This window comes from Nerophis ophidion, linkage group LG17 (assembly GCF_033978795.1).
Source record: "Nerophis ophidion isolate RoL-2023_Sa linkage group LG17, RoL_Noph_v1.0, whole genome shotgun sequence".
Classification (NCBI taxonomy): Eukaryota; Metazoa; Chordata; class Actinopteri; order Syngnathiformes; family Syngnathidae; genus Nerophis; species Nerophis ophidion.
The window spans coordinates 6,301,604-6,324,965 of NC_084627.1; the positions used below are offsets into that span (position 1 = coordinate 6,301,604).

The 23,362-nt window shown below is 40.8% G+C and overlaps 1 protein-coding gene across 3 annotated transcripts in view; it reads right to left on the reverse strand.

Annotated features, from left to right (window-relative positions):
• Positions 1-23: 23 nt before the first annotated feature.
• LOC133535882 (KAT8 regulatory NSL complex subunit 1-like) overlaps positions 24-23,362 on the reverse strand; it is a 56,383-nt gene continuing 33,044 nt past the window's right edge. For 2 of the 3 annotated variants that reach the window (XM_061875905.1, XM_061875904.1), the window contains 9 exons: positions 7,794-7,953; positions 7,570-7,725; positions 7,362-7,508; positions 7,195-7,304; positions 3,995-4,119; positions 3,877-3,934; positions 3,700-3,812; positions 3,377-3,629; positions 24-881 (listed from right to left, as the gene is read on the reverse strand). In XM_061875905.1, the coding sequence (XP_061731889.1) occupies positions 696-881; positions 3,377-3,629; positions 3,700-3,812; positions 3,877-3,934; positions 3,995-4,119; positions 7,195-7,304; positions 7,362-7,508; positions 7,570-7,725; positions 7,794-7,953 (1,308 nt within the window). In that variant the 3' untranslated portion in view covers positions 24-695. The remainder of the gene's footprint in view (positions 882-3,376; positions 3,630-3,699; positions 3,813-3,876; positions 3,935-3,994; positions 4,120-7,194; positions 7,305-7,361; positions 7,509-7,569; positions 7,726-7,793; positions 7,954-23,362) is intronic. The other variant, XM_061875906.1, reaches the window with a different exon arrangement.

Below are 23,362 nucleotides of genomic sequence, written 5' to 3' on the forward strand. Positions count from 1 at the left end.
CAGCACAGAAAAGCAGAGCAATGTTAAACATAAATGTTTTAATGAACTATTTACAAAATGAAAATAGTAATTTACTGCTGCAACAATCAAACAGGTACATCAAGGTGTGACGTCACAACTGACGAGACAACAGTGATTGGCTGTGGCAAAAGCAAAGGATGGATTTTTTTTTTTTTTGAAGTTTTGCATAGTAATAAGTTGACGAGAGCGCAAATTTCCCTTGGTTGAGCAACCTGAACTCCGCTGGTGTGGCACGGCGAGCGTCACGGGAGGAATGGGTCACGGCCAAGACGTTACACAAAGTGGACAAAGAAAACTAAACAAGTGCTCTGACGTCAGGCCACCTCCAAAGGGGAGGGGCACCATCCTAAATGCAGCCGTTTATTTAGATGAGGGGGTGGCTTTTTTTTATTATTTTGTTATTTGTCACTCCACTAAAATGTACATGGGAATTACAAGCAATCTAATGATAGAAAAACACCCTTTGGCCATATTGGGAGGAGTCGCTACATAGTGCGCTAGGCGTGTACACGGCACGTATGAACACCACTAAGCCTCCAAGTACATACTACACAAACCATACTGTAACATGTCGGGAAAGGCTTCTATCTGTGTCGTGTTCACTAAAAACTGTGAAAGAATTAGACTGATGTTTGAATATCAAACAACAGGCGCCCCTCCGAGTCCGCCCAGGTTCACCGCTGTCCCGAGGCTTTGTCCTCGCAGAGCGAGTCGCCCTCGTCCGAATCCGTGCGGCCGTACGCTCGGCAACCCGAGATGCTTCGCATCCTGGGCAGGCTGGGGTGCTCGCCTTCCGTCTCGGGCTCGGGGGCGGGGTCTTCGGGCAAGGGGAAGTTTCGTCGCTCCCACGGCGCCACAGTCTGGAAACAGGAGTTCATGACAAGACAGCTGACAATGTATTTTGGATTCATTTGGGGGCTGTGTGTTGGTGTCCTGCCAGATCTTTACTTTCATGCATTAAGAAGACAAAATGTGGATTGTTACCATCGTACTTTGTCAGAGGTTTGCTAATGTAATCTGTGATACTTCTACCTGAATAAATGTGCCTCCGTCTGGAAACAGGAGTTCATAAAACACAGCTGAAAATGATTTGCCACTTGAGAATGTACTTGGCTTCATTTTAGGGCTGTCAGTTATCGCAGTTTATTCGTAAATAACTGTCATTTTTCATCATTGACATGTGTGTTTAAATACCATGACTGGACAGTTTGTTTGCTTGATGAAATGTTTTTAAACATGAGGCTTTTTTAAACAGCTCAACACAAAAAGGACATGAACACCCTTTAAATGGAAAGAGAAAACATGACCTGCAGGTGTTGGTGTACTGCCAGATTTTGTATTCCTGCTGTAGGAGCACTTGCATTCAGAGGAAGAGCTACGCGTCAATGTTTGGATGGAAGTTTCAGGCATTAATAACAAAATGTGGATTGTTACGATCATACTGTGTCAAAGAGGTTTGCTAATGTACATTACATCTCGTACAGGTTAATGGTCTTCATATCTCTGCATGACAATGTTTTAACCTTCTCTATTAACATAATGTAGTGTTTATCCTGTTAAACATTTTGTAATTACAGACCATCAATCACAACAGGTTATAAAAAGAATACACTGCAGTAATGGTGATATTGTGTAGTTTGCTGTAATGAGCCCATGTGGGCTGCAGAGGGCAGTAGCAAGCATGCCTGCAGTATTACGCTTAGTCTCAGTGGGCGTGAAGAAGAAGATGAGAAAGTGTTTGAGGATGGAGCCGTCAGTCCTGGGTGTCAACATAAATAAAAGTTAGCGTGTCACTTCTGTCTGTTTAGTAGGACAGTGCTATTTGTCAACATAAATAAAAGGATGCCTTGCTCAAAAACAGTCTACTGCCGATATTGCAGTACACTTTATTTCAATCTACATTTATTTAGGTAGAAATATCACAGATTATATTGCAAAGCAGACTACTGGATGTCACGCATAGCACTACTATTGTGAAGCTGCACCTGTGAGAAAAGACGACACATTTTGATGAAAGTCTCTGATCAAAGTGACTTTAGAGCAGGGGTCTCACACCTTAATATGAAAGTTTAATGTTAGTGCGGCCCGTAAGTTTTGTATGAATGGCACTTGACAGCGTTGTGTGCGGAGCTGAAGGAATCTACCAATCACGGTGTGGTATGTGGCTCTGGAGGGCGCAACATTGACGTCACTTGCGTGATGCAAGCAGAGATACATTTTGCCGCTTTTCCACTAGACCCGCACGCGCTCTCTCTCGCTCGCCCGCCGCTCTCTCTCGCTCCCTACCCCGGCGCCGCTGTAACAGTCCGTCCGGGCCGGTAGCCTCCGAAGGATTCCGCCGAAGGACCAAGCGACCCTACAAAATTGTGGTGCACTGGACCCCAGCGCTGATACTCCGACAGAGAGTCTCTGGGCCAATCGGACGTGTAACACATTAGTCGTGATGTTAGCCCGTTCGAGGCTAATTGTGCTACTGTCACTGTAAACTCCATAGCGTGCTCATAAGCACATTCTAGCTGCCTACATGTCGACATATAACCTTCACCGGGGCTACTGTTGCATGCTGGGTAGTGTAGTCCCTATATTCCCTAGTTTATAACATCACACTATGTGCATACATTGTTGCTGACTGGAGAAATCAAATTATTATTGTTATTACCTATGATTGATTTATTGACTTAATTCTCATTTTGTTTAATTATATTTTGTGTTGAAAATAAAAGTAGACGTTCAAAAATCTTTTCTTGCGGCCCAGCCTCACCCAAACTCTGCATCCAGTGGGCTCCAGGCAAATTGAGTTTGAGACCCCTGCCTTAGAGCTTTTATTCCCTCTTAATACAGCAGTTCAAGTAACAATCTCCATTGAATGTTTGGACTGCAAACATGGATGTGAACAAGCCGCAAAGCTCGCCTGCAGCGTTTGTTCCAATGTCGTCGTCGTCGTCACGGTGATTGCAGATCAAATTGTCTTGTCCTTAAAAGGACTTTGGACTTGACACGTCTACAATGTCCCGCTTTCTTTATACGCCATTGTCTGTGCTATTGGCTCCACAGTAACTGGACGACATTACATTTCCTCAAGCTACGGAATGGGCCGAGGGTCAAAACGTTTATGCGTGAAAAAAAGATAGCCTAACTTTGACAGCTTTTTCTGTATTGGTGGTAGCAGCAGCTGCCAGTTGTGATGGTGTGCCGGCGACAACAGAAGTTGCTTTGTTGGTCACAGCAGAAAAATGATGGCCAATGTGTAATTAGCTAATAGCATGTTCAAGTTCTTTAGGCCTGTGGACTAGGCCTACATACAGGCTAAATCCATCTAATGACTCTGATCAGGTCTAATCAACTGTCGACATACCCTTTCCTCGAAGGTGAAGTCTGGCGTGGAGCAGCGTGTGTCCTCGCTGGACAGAAGTCGATGGGAGTCTCTGGAACACGGCGTGTGAGGGTTGGAGGCGGTGTCGGGGCTGGCGGGACTCAGGGGTGATGGCACATGGCCGTAGTCGTGCAGCATGGGGTAGTGGCTGGGGTCGGGCGAGGCGGGCTGAGGGGTGGAGGGGTTGGTGCCGCAGAACAGCGGGGTGGTGCGGCCGTCCACCGACTTGTAGGACCTGACGGCAACAAGGACAGCGGCGTCAGCGGCGTACCTGGAGCGGCGAGCGGACCGCAGCGTGTCATCACCTGCTGCCCCTCCTCTTGGCTGGAGCTAAGGCCATCCAGGTCCAGCGAGAGCGCTCCTGGTCCTCGTAGGGCTGATGCAGCTGGATGAAGGCGGCGTCCGACAAGTCCTCAACCTGCACGCACGCACACGCCATCAGAGACCTCGTTAGCTTCCTCCGCCGCCGGCTAACCACTCACCTCACGCCCGTCCTCTTCCTCTGCCGCCGGCTGAGCCAGGACGTCCACAGCTCGCCAACTGCACACAGCGGGGAGCAGGTCAACGGGGGGCAGCGGTCAAGATGGCCACGGAACATACCTGGGCGTGAGGATCTCCTTGTACTGCAGCTTCTCCACGCGCGTAGTGGCAGCCACCGACATGGGAATGACGATGTTGTTGATGTCAAAGGAGCTTTCTCCTCGCCGCCTCTTGATGGGTAGCTGCTGGTGCACAAGCACATGTCACCTTGCTTCTCACCTCCAATCATTGACTTGTTGCTCGCTGATCAAAGTCACCAATTACCCTCCATATAAATGTGTCTATACATAAATACATACACATTTATATGTGTGTATACAAACAAATGTGTGTATAAATACACATAAATGTGTGTATACATACACGTGTCTATACATACACATAAATGTGTGTATACTAGGGGTGTAACGGTACACAAAAATTTCGGTTTGGTACGTACCTCGGTTTAGAGGTCACGGTTCGGTTCATTTTCGGTACAGTAAGAAAACAAAATATTAATTTTTTGGTTATTTATTTACCAAATTTTTAACAATGGCTTTATCCTTTTAACATTGGGAACACTATAATAATTCTGCCCACGTTAATCCACATTAAACTGCCTCAAGTTGTTGCTCAGATTAAAGAAAACGACAAAACTTTTCTTCTACAAATAAAAAGTGTAACATTAAACAGTTTCAAGTCAACTCATCGTGCTTAATTTATTACAGCATTTGGGAAGCCTGTAGTTGATTTTTATGATGTAAATGTCATATTTGAATCAACATGTGATAGCAGGGACCCTGCCATTCAAAACTAGGCTGCTACATTACTAATGATTAATGTAACTATAGCTGAAAAAATTGCACAATAGCAATAGGAGAGACTATTCCTCCCTGTACACCATGGACTTCATGTAGGCTTTATGATGCACTTACATTATTATACACACTATCAGAGACAGAAACTCTTCATTTAACATGAAGTCCTTTTTTGCTGCTTCAACACACCTCAATCGACACTGTCCGTAACACACACACACACCGCAAAATGAGCTAACGTTACGCTAAAAGCTAATTAGCCTTCACCTTAAGCCAGGACTGCGAGTGAGCTGAGCTGCAGTTTGTTTCTAGAAGATCAACGGGCTCATAGTCATGCTAGTAGTAGTTTGACTTGGAAGTGTTTAGTATAATTTGGGGGGAGTCCGCTGCTCACCTGCTAAACACATATCTGCTCAACGCTGAAACGCTGACTACATGCGCTCTGAATACGCACTGCTGATTGGCTGTTACCGCTACGGTTGTAACCAATCAGATGGTTGTGGGGGTGGGAAAATGCTGGGTGCTGTGTAAGAGACAGAGGCAGAACGGAGCGGAGCAGCTTATTAAGACTTAAGCATACTTCATATGTTCAAGTGGAACTCGTTCGGTACTCCTCCGCACCGAACCGAAACCCCCATACCGAAACGGTTCAATACAAATACACGTACCGTTACACCCTTAGTGTATACATACACATAAATGTGTGTATACATACACATAAATGTGTGTATACATACACGTACAAATGTGTGTATACATACATAAATGCATACACATAAAAATGTGCATACATACAGTAGCGCACATCAACATGTCATCTGTACAATATTGATAATTTTTAGGTTATTTTAGACATAACTGAAATAAGAGTAATAAAGCATGAAACAATACTTGACACATGCTGTAATGATCTTGTTTTGTTGTCCTATCACATTGTGTTGTTTAATACAAAATAAAAGCCAGAATGGTGTCCTATCACATTGTGTTGTGTACTACAAAATAAAAGCCAGATTGCTGTCTTATCACATTGTGTGGTGTACTACAGACTGGAAGCCACAGATTGTGTGGTGTACTACAGACTGGAGGCCATAGATTGTGTGGTGTACTACAGACTGGAGGCCATAGATTGTGTGGTGTACTACAGGCTGGAGGCCATAGATTGTGTGGTGTACTACAGACTGGAGGCCACAGATTGTGTGGTGTACTACAGACTGGAAGCCACAGATTGTGTGGTGTACTACAGACTGGAGGCCATAGATTGTGTGGTGTACTACAGACTGGAGGCCATAGATTGTGTGGTGTACTACAGACTGGAGGCCACAGATTGTGTGGTGTACTACAGACTGGAGGCCACAGATTGTGTGGTGTACTACAGACTGGAAGCCACAGATTGTGTGGTGTACTATAGACTAAGGGTGTAACGGTACGTGTATTTGTATTGAACCGTTTCGGTACGGCACGCGGGCGTACCGAACGAGTTTGTAAGTCTTCACAAGCTGCTCTGCATTCTGCCTCTGTCTCAGCAGCAAGCATTTGACCCGCCCACACAACCGTCTGATTGGTTACATATAAAACCAATCAGCAGTGCGTATTCAGAACGCATGGAGTCACTGCTAAGTTCAGCGTCGAGCAAATATGAGTTTAGAAGGGGAGCAGCAGACTCTCCCCAAGTAATAATAAACACTTCCAAGTCAACTACTTTCTAAACATCACTATGGGCCCGTTGACTTTCTAGAAACTTAAACTGCAGCTCAGTTCACTCGCAGTTCTGGCTTGAGGTGAAGGCTAGTTAGCTTTTAGCGTAACGTTAGCTCATTTTGCTGTGTGTGTGTGTGTGCGCGTGCGTGTGTTAGGGGCAGCAAAGCCCTGTCTGTCTGTTATTTCATTGAACTCCATGGTGTACAGGGATGAATAGTCTCTCCTATTGCTGTTGTGCTATTTTTTCAGCTATAGTTACATTAATCATTAGTAATGTAGCAGCCTAGTTGGCAGGGTCCTTGCTATCACATGTTGATACAAATATAACATTTACATAATAAAAGTCAACTACAGGCTTCCCAAATGCTGTAATAAATTAAGCATGATGAGTTGACTTGAAACTGTTTAATGTTGCACTTTTTATACGTAGAAGAAAGGTTTTGTCATTTTATTTAACCTGAGCAACACGTTGAGGCAGTTTAATGTGGATTAACGTGGGCAGAATTATAACAGTGTTCTCAACGTTAAAAGGATAAAGCCATTGTGTACAAATTTGGTAAATAAATAACCAAAATATTTATATTTTGTTGTTTTCTTACTTTACCGAAAATGAACCGAACCGTGACCTCTAAACCGAGGTATGTACCGAATTTAAATTTTTGTGTACCATTACACCCCTACTACAGACTGGAAGCCACAGATTGTGTGGTGTAGTACAGCCTAAAAGTGTATGTGAGGACACAGGTGCACAATGGTCTCTCTTACAGTGGGGCCCAGTGGCGTGGTGATGTCTGAGGAGGTGGAGAGCTGGCGTGTTACGGGGCTGTGCAGAGATGGACAAGGAGTGCTGGTGTCCACATAGAGTTTGGGGGAGGCTGCAGAAGAAGAGCAGGTCAGCAGCCTGACATTGCAGAGGGTGTGCTGGCACTCACAGTCGCTCCTGTCCAACGAGGGCTCTCGCAGTCTCTTGCGGCTGTAGTTCCTCTCGTAGGGCGTGACGTGGAGTCGCTCCGTCTTGCAGGCGGCGCCACTCTCCAGCATCCTCAGCTTGTCAGCACGACTCTTGTAGTGTCCCAGTCCTGCAAGTGAGCGCAGGGTCAGGGCCAGGGCCAGGGTCGGGGTCTGCCAGCATGCACTCACGGACTGCCATCAGCGAGCTGGCAAACTTGTGCTTCTCTTTGGACGAGGACAGCTTGTGCTTGAGCGACAGCTTTTTCAGAGGCTTGCTCCTCTCCAGCGCGCGGCTGCTGAGGGAGCTCTTCATCACCTGCTGCAGACGCAGGCCGATACAGACGTCTGCTGGGTACAAGAAGACATCAGCTGCGTCACCCTCACCTGTGTCAAACTAACATGCGCCCACACACCATCGGGGAAGGAGAGGACGGGGTGGACGCCCAGATCCAGTCTTGACAGGCGCTCCAGGGTGGGCAGCTCGTACTGAGGGTCTTCTCTGGGGGTGGGCCGGCCACCGCACATGACGCAGCTGGGGTTGACTCTGCACGTGCACGCCATGCTTCTGGACACCTGTACACAGGTAGGGCAGACTTTACACTCCAGTCTTTGGCCCACACTCTTGGAGGGAAACATTCCATTCTTCATGGTATCATTGACTACATCCCTCCATAGAACCAACATCTGATACATGTGTATGTTACTGCAAATATCATTGACCACATCCCTCCATAGAACCAACATCTGATACATGTGTATGTTACTGCAAATATCATTGACTACATCCCTCCATAGAACCAACATCTGATACATGTGTATGTTACTGCAAATATCATTGACTACATCCCTCCATAGAACCAACATCTGATACATGTGTATGTTACTGCAAATATCATTGACTACATCCCTCCATAGAACCAACATCTGATACATGTGTATGTTACTGCAAATATCCTTGACCACATCCCTCCATAGAACCAACATCTGATACATGTGTATGTTACTGCAAATATCATTGACTACATCCCTCCATAGAACCAACATCTGATACATGTGTATGTTACTGCAGATATCATTGACCACATCCCTCCATAGAACCAACATCTGATACATGTGTATGTTACTGCAAATATCATTGACTACATCCCTCCATAGAACCAACATCTGATACATGTGTATGTTACTGCAAATATCATTGACTACATCCCTCCATAGAACCAACATCTGATACATGTGTATGTTACTGCAAATATCATTGACTACATCCCTCCATAGAACCAACATCTGATACATGTGTATGTTACTGCAAATATCATTGACTACATCCCTCCATAGAACCAACATCTGATACATGTGTATGTTACTGCAAATATCATTGACTACATCCCTCCATAGAACCAACATCTGATGCATGTGTATGTTACTGCAAATATCATTGACTACATCCCTCCATAGAACCAACATCTGATACATGTGTATGTTACTGCAAATATCATTGACCACATCCCTCCATAGAACCAACATCTGATACATGTGTATGTTACTGCAAATATCATTGACTACATCCCTCCATAGAACCAACATCTGATACATGTGTATGTTACTGCAAATATCATTGACCACATCCCTCCATAGAACCAACATCTGATACATGTGTATGTTACTGCAAATATCATTGACTACATCCCTCCATAGAACCAACATCTGATACATGTGTATGTTACTGCAGATATCATTGACCACATCCCTCCATAGAACCAACATCTGATACATGTGTATGTTACTGCAAATATCATTGACTACATCCCTCCATAGAACCAACATCTGATACATGTGTATGTTACTGCAAATATCATTGACTACATCCCTCCATAGAACCAACATCTGATACATGTGTATGTTACTGCAAATATCATTGACCACATCCCTCCATAGAACCAACATCTGATACATGTGTATGTTACTGCAAATATCATTGACTACATCCCTCCATAGAACCAACATCTGATACATGTGTATGTTACTGCAAATATCATTGACTACATCCCTCCATAGAACCAACATCTGATACATGTGTATGTTACTGCAAATATCATTGACTACATCCCTCCATAGAACCAACATCTGATACATGTGTATGTTACTGCAAATATCATTGACCACATCCCTCCATAGAACCAACATCTGATACATGTGTATGTTACTGCAAATATCATTGACCACATCCCTCCATAGAACCAACATCTGATACATGTGTATGTTACTGCAAATATCATTGACTACATCCCTCCATAGAACCAACATCTGATACATGTGTATGTTACTGCAAATATCATTGACTACATCCCTCCATAGAACCAACATCTGATACATGTGTATGTTACTGCAAATATCATTGACCACATCCCTCCATAGAACCAACATCTGATACATGTGTATGTTACTGCAAATATCATTGACTACATCCCTCCATAGAACCAACATCTGATACATGTGTATGTTACTGCAAATATCATTGACCACATCCCTCCATAGAACCAACATCTGATACATGTGTATGTTACTGCAAATATCATTGACCACATCCCTCCATAGAACCAACATCTGATACATGTGTATGTTACTGCAAATATCATTGACCACATCCCTCCATAGAACCAACATCTGATACATGTGTATGTTACTGCAGATATCATTGACCACATCCCTCCATAGAACCAACATCTGATACATGTGTATGTTACTGCAAATATCATTGACTACATCCCTCCATAGAACCAACATCTGATACATGTGTATGTTACTGCAGATATCATTGACCACATCCCTCCATAGAACCAACATCTGATACATGTGTATGTTACTGCAAATATCATTGACTACATCCCTCCATAGAACCAACATCTGATACATGTGTATGTTACTGCAGATATCATTGACCACATCCCTCCATAGAACCAACATCTGATACATGTGTATGTTACTGCAAATATCATTGACTACATCCCTCCATAGAACCAACATCTGATACATGTGTATGTTACTGCAGATATCATTGACCACATCCCTCCATAGAACCAACATCTGATACATGTGTATGTTACTGCAAATATCATTGACTACATCCCTCCATAGAACCAACATCTGATACATGTGTATGTTACTGCAAATATCATTGACCACATCCCTCCATAGAACCAACATCTGATACATGTGTATGTTACTGCAAATATCATTGACTACATCCCTCCATAGAACCAACATCTGATACATGTGTATGTTACTGCAAATAACATTGACCACATCCCTCCATAGAACCAACATCTGATACATGTGTATGTTACTGCAAATATCATTGACCACATCCCTCCATAGAACCAACATCTGATACATGTGTATGTTACTGCAAATATCATTGACCACATCCCTCCATAGAACCAACATCTGATACATGTGTATGTTACTGCAAATATCATTGACTACATCCCTCCATAGAACCAACATCTGATACATGTGTATGTTACTGCAAATATCATTGACCACATCCCTCCATAGAACCAACATCTGATACATGTGTATGTTACTGCAAATATCATTGACTACATCCCTCCATAGAACCAACATCTGATACATGTGTATGTTACTGCAAATATCATTGACTACATCCCTCCATAGAACCAACATCTGATACATGTGTATGTTACTGCAAATATCATTGACCACATCCCTCCATAGAACCAACATCTGATACATGTGTATGTTACTGCAAATATCATTGACCACATCCCTCCATAGAACCAACATCTGATACATGTGTATGTTACTGCAAATATCATTGACCACATCCCTCCATAGAACCAACATCTGATACATGTGTATGTTACTGCAAATATCATTGACTACATCCCTCCATAGAACCAACATCTGATACATGTGTATGTTACTGCAGATATCATTGACTACATCCCTCCATAGAACCAACATCTGATACATGTGTATGTTACTGCAAATATCATTGACTACATCCCTCCATAGAACCAACATCTGATACATGTGTATGTTACTGCAAATATCATTGACTACATCCCTCCATAGAACCAACATCTGATACATGTGTATGTTACTGCAAATATCATTGACTACATCCCTCCATAGAACCAACATCTGATACATGTGTATGTTACTGCAAATATCATTGACTACATCCCTCCATAGAACCAACATCTGATACATGTGTATGTTACTGCAAATATCATTGACTACATCCCTCCATAGAACCAACATCTGATACATGTGTATGTTACTGCAAATATCATTGACTACATCCCTCCATAGAACCAACATCTGATACATGTGTATGTTACTGCAAATATCATTGACTACATCCCTCCATAGAACCAACATCTGATACATGTGTATGTTACTGCAAATATCATTGACCACATCCCTCCATAGAACCAACATCTGATACATGTGTATGTTACTGCAAATATCATTGACTACATCCCTCCATAGAACCAACATCTGATACATGTGTATGTTACTGCAAATATCATTGACTACATCCCTCCAGAGAACCAACATCTGATACATGTGTATGTTACTGCAGATATCATTGACCACATCCCTCCATAGAACCAACATCTGATACATGTGTATGTTACTGCAGATATCATTGACCACATCCCTCCATAGAACCAACATCTGATACATGTGTATGTTACTGCAAATATCATTGACTACATCCCTCCATAGAACCAACATCTGATACATGTGTATGTTACTGCAAATATCATTGACTACATCCCTCCATAGAACCAACATCTGATACATGTGTATGTTACTGCAAATATCATTGACTACATCCCTCCATAGAACCAACATCTGATACATGTGTATGTTACTGCAAATATCATTGACTACATCCCTCCATAGAACCAACATCTGATACATGTGTATCTTACTGCAAATATCATTGACTACATCCCTCCATAGAACCAACATCTGATACATGTGTATGTTACTGCAAATATCATTGACTACATCCCTCCATAGAACCAACATCTGATACATGTGTATGTTACTGCAAATATCATTGACTACATCCCTCCATAGAACCAACATCTGATACATGTGTATGTTACTGCAAATATCATTGACCACATCCCTCCATAGAACCAACATCTGATACATGTGTATGTTACTGCAAATATCATTGACTACATCCCTCCATAGAACCAACATCTGATACATGTGTATGTTACTGCAAATATCATTGACTACATCCCTCCATAGAACCAACATCTGATACATGTGTATGTTACTGCAAATATCATTGACTACATCCCTCCATAGAACCAACATCTGATACATGTGTATGTTACTGCAAATATCATTGACTACATCCCTCCATAGAACCAACATCTGATACATGTGTATGTTACTGCAAATATCATTGACTACATCCCTCCATAGAACCAACATCTGATACATGTGTATGTTACTGCAGATATCATTGACCACATCCCTCCATAGAACCAACATCTGATACATGTGTATGTTACTGCAAATATCATTGACCACATCCCTCCATAGAACCAACATCTGATACATGTGTATGTTACTGCAAATATCATTGACTACATCCCTCCATAGAACCAACATCTGATACATGTGTATGTTACTGCAAATATCATTGACCACATCCCTCCATAGAACCAACATCTGATACATGTGTATGTTACTGCAAATATCATTGACCACATCCCTCCATAGAACCAACATCTGATACATGTGTATGTTACTGCAAATATCATTGACTACATCCCTCCATAGAACCAACATCTGATACATGTGTATGTTACTGCAAATATCATTGACTACATCCCTCCATAGAACCAACATCTGATACATGTGTATGTTACTGCAAATATCATTGACCACATCCCTCCATAGAACCAACATCTGATACATGTGTATGTTACTGCAAATATCATTGACTACATCCCTCCATAGAACCAACATCTGATACATGTGTATGTTACTGCAAATATCATTGACCACATCCCTCCATAGAACCAACATCTGATACATGTGTATGTTACTGCAAATATCATTGACCACATCCCTCCATAGAACCAACATCTGATACATGTGTATGTTACTGCAAATATCATTGACCACATCCCTCCATAGAACCAACATCTGATACATGTGTATGTTACTGCAGATATCATTGACCACATCCCTCCATAGAACCAACATCTGATACATGTGTATGTTACTGCAAATATCATTGACTACATCCCTCCATAGAACCAACATCTGATACATGTGTATGTTACTGCAGATATCATTGACCACATCCCTCCATAGAACCAACATCTGATACATGTGTATGTTACTGCAAATATCATTGACTACATCCCTCCATAGAACCAACATCTGATACATGTGTATGTTACTGCAGATATCATTGACCACATCCCTCCATAGAACCAACATCTGATACATGTGTATGTTACTGCAAATATCATTGACTACATCCCTCCATAGAACCAACATCTGATACATGTGTATGTTACTGCAGATATCATTGACCACATCCCTCCATAGAACCAACATCTGATACATGTGTATGTTACTGCAAATATCATTGACTACATCCCTCCATAGAACCAACATCTGATACATGTGTATGTTACTGCAAATATCATTGACCACATCCCTCCATAGAACCAACATCTGATACATGTGTATGTTACTGCAAATATCATTGACTACATCCCTCCATAGAACCAACATCTGATACATGTGTATGTTACTGCAAATAACATTGACCACATCCCTCCATAGAACCAACATCTGATACATGTGTATGTTACTGCAAATATCATTGACCACATCCCTCCATAGAACCAACATCTGATACATGTGTATGTTACTGCAAATATCATTGACTACATCCCTCCATAGAACCAACATCTGATACATGTGTATGTTACTGCAAATATCATTGACCACATCCCTCCATAGAACCAACATCTGATACATGTGTATGTTACTGCAAATATCATTGACTACATCCCTCCATAGAACCAACATCTGATACATGTGTATGTTACTGCAAATATCATTGACCACATCCCTCCATAGAACCAACATCTGATACATGTGTATGTTACTGCAAATATCATTGACCACATCCCTCCATAGAACCAACATCTGATACATGTGTATGTTACTGCAAATATCATTGACCACATCCCTCCATAGAACCAACATCTGATACATGTGTATGTTACTGCAAATATCATTGACTACATCCCTCCATAGAACCAACATCTGATACATGTGTATGTTACTGCAGATATCATTGACCACATCCCTCCATAGAACCAACATCTGATACATGTGTATGTTACTGCAAATATCATTGACCACATCCCTCCATAGAACCAACATCTGATACATGTGTATGTTACTGCAAATATCATTGACTACATCCCTCCATAGAACCAACATCTGATACATGTGTATGTTAATGCAAATATCATTGACTACATCCCTCCATAGAACCAACATCTGATACATGTGTATGTTACTGCAAATATCATTGACCACATCCCTCCATAGAACCAACATCTGATACATGTGTATGTTACTGCAAATATCATTGACCACATCCCTCCATAGAACCAACATCTGATACATGTGTATGTTACTGCAAATATCATTGACTACATCCCTCCATAGAACCAACATCTGATACATGTGTATGTTACTGCAGATATCATTGACTACATCCCTCCATAGAACCAACATCTGATACATGTGTATGTTACTGCAAATATCATTGACTACATCCCTCCATAGAACCAACATCTGATACATGTGTATGTTACTGCAAATATCATTGACTACATCCCTCCATAGAACCAACATCTGATACATGTGTATGTTACTGCAGATATCATTGACCACATCCCTCCATAGAACTAACATCTGATACATGTGTATGTTACTGCAAATATCATTGACCACATCCCTCCATAGAACCAACATCTGATACATGTGTATGTTACTGCAAATATCATTGACCACATCCCTCCATAGAACCAACATCTGATACATGTGTATGTTACTGCAGATATCATTGACTACATCCCTCCATAGAACCAACATCTGATACATGTGTATGTTACTGCAAATATCATTGACCACATCCCTCCATAGAACCAACATCTGATACATGTGTATGTTACTGCAAATATCATTGACTACATCCCTCCATAGAACCAACATCTGATACATGTGTATGTTACTGCAAATATCATTGACCACATCCCTCCATAGAACCAACATCTGATACATGTGTATGTTACTGCAAATATCATTGACCACATCCCTCCATAGAACCAACATCTGATACATGTGTATGTTACTGCAAATATCATTGACTACATCCCTCCATAGAACCAACATCTGATACATGTGTATGTTACTGCAAATATCATTGACCACATCCCTCCATAGAACCAACATCTGATACATGTGTATGTTACTGCAAATATCATTGACCACATCCCTCCATAGAACCAACATCTGATACATGTGTATGTTACTGCAGATATCATTGACCACATCCCTCCATAGAACCAACATCTGATACATGTGTATGTTACTGCAAATATCATTGACTACATCCCTCCATAGAACCAACATCTGATACATGTGTATGTTACTGCAGATATCATTGACCACATCCCTCCATAGAACCAACATCTGATACATGTGTATGTTACTGCAAATATCATTGACTACATCCCTCCATAGAACCAACATCTGATACATGTGTATGTTACTGCAAATATCATTGACCACATCCCTCCATAGAACCAACATCTGATACATGTGTATGTTACTGCAGATATCATTGACCACATCCCTCCATAGAACCAACATCTGATACATGTGTATGTTACTGCAAATATCATTGACTACATCCCTCCATAGAACCAACATCTGATACATGTGTATGTTACTGCAGATATCATTGACCACATCCCTCCATAGAACCAACATCTGATACATGTGTATGTTACTGCAAATATCATTGACTACATCCCTCCATAGAACCAACATCTGATACATGTGTATGTTACTGCAGATATCATTGACCACATCCCTCCATAGAACCAACATCTGATACATGTGTATGTTACTGCAAATATCATTGACTACATCCCTCCATAGAACCAACATCTGATACATGTGTATGTTACTGCAAATATCATTGACCCCATCCCTCCATAGAACCAACATCTGATACATGTGTATGTTACTGCAAATATCATTGACCACATCCCTCCATAGAACCAACATCTGATACATGTGTATGTTACTGCAAATATCATTGACTACATCCCTCCATAGAACCAACATCTGATACATGTGTATGTTACTGCAGATATCATTGACCACATCCCTCCATAGAACTAACATCTGATACATGTGTATGTTACTGCAAATATCATTGACCACATCCCTCCATAGAACCAACATCTGATACATGTGTATGTTACTGCAAATATCATTGACCACATCCCTCCATAGAACCAACATCTGATACATGTGTATGTTACTGCAAATATCATTGACCACATCCCTCCATAGAACCAACATCTGATACATGTGTATGTTACTGCAAATATCATTGACTACATCCCTCCATAGAACCAACATCTGATACATGTGTATGTTACTGCAGATATCATTGACCACATCCCTCCATAGAACCAACATCTGATACATGTGTATGTTACTGCAAATATCATTGACTACATCCCTCCATAGAACCAACATCTGATACATGTGTATGTTACTGCAAATATCATTGACCACATCCCTCCATAGAACCAACATCTGATACATGTGTATGTTACTGCAAATATCATTGACCACATCCCTCCATAGAACCAACATCTGATACATGTGTATGTTACTGCAAATATCATTGACTACATCCCTCCATAGAACCAACATCTGATACATGTGTATGTTACTGCAGATATCATTGACCACATCCCTCCATAGAACTAACATCTGATACATGTGTATGTTACTGCAAATATCATTGACCACATCCCTCCATAGAACCAACATCTGATACATGTGTATGTTACTGCAAATATCATTGACCACATCCCTCCATAGAACCAACATCTGATACATGTGTATGTTACTGCAAATATCATTGACCACATCCCTCCATAGAACCAACATCTGATACATGTGTATGTTACTGCAAATATCATTGACTACATCCCTCCATAGAACCAACATCTGATACATGTGTATGTTACTGCAAATATCATTGACCACATCCCTCCATAGAACCAACATCTGATACATGTGTATGTTACTGCACATATCATTGACCACATCCCTCCATAGAACCAACATCTGATACATGTGTATGTTACTGCAAAGGACAAGCTTTTGTTCAACACAATTCTAGCCAGCAAGTCAAATACAAATTAGATGTATATTTTCTAAAGTAAATGTGGACAGCAGAAATAAATATTCTACATCAACTATGTTATCAATCATCTACATCAACTATGTTATCAATCATCTATATCAACTATATAATCAATCATCGACATCAACTATATTATCAATCATCTACATCAGCTATGTTATCAATCATCGACATCAACTATATAATCAATCATCTACATCAACTATATAATCAATCCTCGACATCAACTATATTATCAATCATCTACATCAACTATGTTATCAATCATCTACATCAACTATATAATCAATCATCGACATCAACTATATTATCAATCATCGACATCAAGAATATAATCAATCCTCGACATCAACTATATAATCAATCCTCGACATCAACTATGTTATCAATCATCTACATCAACTATATAATCAATCGACATCAACTATATTATCAATCATCTACATCAACAATATAATAAATCATCTACATCAACTATGTTATCAATCATCTACATCAACTATGTGATCAATCATCTACATCAACTATGTGATCAATCATCTACATCAACTATGTTATCAATCATCTATATCAACTATATAATCAATCATCTACATCAACAATATAATCAATCATCTACAACTATGTTATCAATCATCTACATCAACTATATAATCAATCATCGACATCAACTATATTATCAATCATCGACATCAAGAATATAATCAATCCTCGACATCAACTATGTTATCAATCATCTACATCAACTATATAATCAATCGACATCAACTATATTATCAATCATCTACATCAACAATATAATAAATCATCTACATCAACTATGTTATCAATCATCTACATCAACTATGTGATCAATCATCTACATCAACTATGTGATCAATCATCTACATCAACTATGTTATCAATCATCTATATCAACTATATAATCAATCATCTACATCAACTATATAATCAATCATCTACATCAACTATGTTATCAATCATCTATATCAACTATATAATCAATCATCTACATCAACAGTATAATCAATCATCTACATCAGGGGTGGGCATTACGTCGATCGCGATCGACTGGTCGATCTCGGAGGGTGTGTCAGTCGATCTCAAGCCAGGCATTAAAAAATAGACATAAAAATGAGCAATCATCAATCATACCAAGACTTCACTTTCGTCAGTTGTTTGACATTCTCGCCACCCGAGGATCTTGTGAGATGACGCTGGCTGCTGCGAGCTCATATTTAAGAGAAAAATCACTAACAGGGCGGACGCAGAGAAACACATTTTATTTCTAGAGACTCCGTACCTACTGTCAAAACTCTAAAGACCGACAGCACAGTTCCTGTCTTCACCATAAAAGACCTGTTTCATCCTGCCTGTGCTAACAAAATAAGAGTCTCAGAAAGCTAGCGTGCACAAGCTAGCAAGCTACGGAGTTTGATGCCAATGTATTTCTCCCCCGCCCTCAGCGACCGCTCCCTCACTTGCTTGCCCACCCGCACACTCACTGACGTCACTCACCTGCTGCCAGACATTAAAGGGCCACACACATATGCTACTCTCATAACAAAGTGTTTCAAAAGGAGTATGCAAGTTGGACAAATGAGATGCCAAATCCAACCACTTTCATGTGGTATTGGACAGAAAGGAGGACTTTTTTTTTCCTCCATTTGAAAATGTGGACGTTATCAGCACCACTGTCTGATTCCAATCAATCCAAGTCATCAGAATCAGGTAATACACCAACTTATATTCTTGTCTTCATGAAAGAAAGGAATCTATGTGTGTTAAACATGCTTGTATTATCATTAAACACCATTAACTTGTTAACAAAAATGTCTCTTTCATAAATAAATAAATATAAATTATAAATAGGAATGAGGTAGATCTCCTCGACTTGGTCAATTGAAAAGTAGCTCACCTGCAGAAAAAGTGTGAGCGCCCCTGACCTACATCAACTACGTAATTTGAGTGGCTGCACAGGACACATTAAAAATAAATCATTTTTTAGATTAAGAATTGTTAGAAATAAGAATCACAATTTATTTTGACCCCGCTAAACGGGTTGTACTGCTACCAAAATGGATTTTGACACTTTTTTAAATAAAGGGGACCGCAAAAAATGTCATTATTGGCTTTCTATGGCACCCACCATCAGTGTGTGAATGGGTGAATGTGGAAATACTGTCAAAGCGCTTTGGGCTCCTTAAAAAGGGGTAGAAAAGCGCTATACAAGTATAACCCATTTACCATTTATTGTAACAAAAAATGTTAGTGTACATGAAACATATGTTTATTATTGTAATTTAGTCCTTAAATAAAATGTTGAACATACTAGACAACTTGTTGTTTAGTAGTAAGTAAACAAACAAAGACTCCTAATTAGTCTGCCGACATATGCAGTTTATAAAGTCAGGAAATATATCCCTGGACACATGAGGACTTTGAATATGACCAATGTATGATCCTGGAACTACTTGGTACCAACATGATCCATACCTCAATGTGTGGTATCATCCAAAACTAAAGGCAAGTATCAAAGAAAAGAAGAATAAGTGATTATTACATTTTAACACAAGTGTAGATAGAACATGCTAAAAGAGAAAATAAGCAGATATTAATAGTACATGAACAAGTTGATGAATAATCCATTGATACAGTTTGTCCCTTATAATGTCAAATAAAATGACAATATGTTACTGCATACATCAGCAGACTAATTAGGAGTCTTTGTTTGATAAAAAGTATGTTTAAAATTGTATTTAAGGACCAAATAACAATGGTAAAATGGTATATGGTTGTACTTGTATAGCGCTTTTCTACCCCTTTTTAAAGGAGCCCAAAGCGCTTTGACAGTATTTCCACATTCACACACTGATGGCGGGAGCTGCCATGCAAGGCGCTCAATAGGACCCATCAGGAGCAAGGGTGAAGTGTCTTGCTCAAGGACACAACGGACGTGACTAGGATGGTAGAAGGCGGGGATTGAACCAGTAACCCTCAGATTGCTGGCACTGCCACTCTCCCAACTACGCCACGCCGTCCGACAATAATAGACATGTGTTTCATGTACCCTAAAATTTTTTGCAAAAATAATGACATTTTTTGTGGTCCCCTTTATTTAGACAAGTATTTAAATACATTTTGGTACTGGCACCAAAATATACTTACTGTTCATTGGCTCCACATTCACACAATAATACTAATCATTTAGATTGGTACACAAGACCACAATTATGGAACATTATTATGCTCTGACTTGAACAGTGAGCAATGTGACATTCCTGCGTTTTTTCATTTAGGAACCATTTTCAAGTGGCATGTGGATGATATTCTGGGTGGCCATGAGGTGGATGGTGAGGGTGTGTCAGTCCATCACCAGCTAGGCATTAATAAATAGAGCTAAAAATGATGGATCATCAATCTTCACCAAGACGTGACTTTGGTCACTTCATTGACACCTGAGGGTCTTGTGAGATGACCTGGCTGCTGACACATCATTATTAAAGAAAAAATGACCGACAGGAAGGCCAGAAACACTTTATTTCAACAGACTCATCAAGACTGACTGCACAGTTCCTGTCTTCACAATAAAAGCACTGCTTCATCCGGCCTGCGCTAACAAAATACGAGTCTCAGAAAGTTAGCAAGCTAGGGAGTTTGCATTTCTTGTAAAGTGTATAAAAAGAAGTATGGACAAACTTTCATGTGGTATTGGACAGAAAGGAGGACTTTTTTTCTCTTCCATTTGAAAATGTGGAGGTTATCATCCCTACTGTCTGATTCCAATCAATGCAAGTCATCACAATCACACCAACTTATATTCTTGTCTTCATGAAAGAAACATGCTTGTATTATCATTAAACACCGTTAACTTGTCAACTCTTGTTCATAAATCAATCAATATAAGTGATATTAATGATCAATCACCTGGTCTAGGAGGTCTCACTAAGCCGTGATAAAATCTGTGCAACACACTTGTGTAAGAGAGCTTTCTCGCCTGCTGCACTTTCAAATGAAGCGACTCGTTCCCCCAAAAGACAGCAGACAAAATCATATTTGGGAGACCGGAGCAGAAGCAGAAATGAGCAGGAAGAGGAAGATGAGAAAGAAATAGGACGGATGAACGGAGGAAGCCAGAGAACAAACATGGAACTGTCCTCCCCAACCTTTTTTGCACCATGGACCGGTTTTATGTAGCCATTATTTCTAGGGGCCAGCTTTCCACTTGTGCCGGATAAATACAGTAAAAATAAATGCATGAAGACTACGACTCACTATAAGGTTGACTTAGTGGGAGCCCTGGGCTTGTTTCTTTGCAATGAGATGCAGATGGAGATCAGCCTTTGGCTACAATATGTCACATTTTTATTTGATATGTTCATTAATGTGCATTGTATCATGTCTAGGGTTGGGTATAGAGTATCAATTGGAACCGGGACTAACTTTCCGATTCCCCCTGGAATCATTCAAAAGTTTAAATTTCGATTCCTAGTTCCGATACCCAGTCCGCCGACCGGAAAAAGAAACCAACGAAGAAGTGCCCACCGCCGGAAGTGTTAGCATAGCCGAGCGAGTCAGTCAAGCATGGATAGCGGGCGTCGGCGGTCGAAAGTGTGGCATTATTTCACTAAATAAAATGAAATATCGGCGAAATGTAAGACGTGCGACAGGACTGTTTCGTGTTTAGGAGGGTGCACGTCAAACATGATGAAGCACCCCCGAGTTCATAGAGTACAAATAAATGCTTGTCCCGTGTTCGACGCGCTGCGCCGACCGTCCTCCTCTGCCTCTTCCTCTGGCTCCGACGCCCAGCCTGGCACCTTGGTGACTGCACTGCAGTCCCAATCCGGTAAGTAAAACAATATATATGCAATAAATGTGTTTTGCGCCAACGTTCAGGCAGCTAACAAATTAGCCCGCATATTTTTTCATAGACACTTTACAACCTGCTAACCAGGCTCCGCGATGTGCTCATTGACTCTGTTCACCGTAGCGGCAATGGGGAAGATGTCGGTGCCACAGAAAGATCACTGCACACATAGTCAAAAGGACTGCATCCCTTTTCAGAGGTGGAATCTCCAACATTTAGGTTAGTTAAGTAATAACGTTAGAGCTAAGCTAATAGATACTGGGCTAAACAGTAACAGCAACATTACATGTTTGTTTATGTTTGCAGGGATATGGTGAAAACTCTCAACCCAAAATACATACCACCTTCCAGGGACTACCTGGCAAACACATGGTACAAAAAGAATCGAAATCGAGAATCGTCAGGAATCGGAATTGAAACAAAGAATCGTAATCGTTCCAATTGAAACGATACCCAACCAAAATCATGTCAGAGTTCTAACAAATGTCAACTCCCTATAGGGAAATGTATTATAAGCTTATTGGTGTGTCAAGTGGGACAAGCCAAAGTTAATTCGGAGAAAAAGCAGT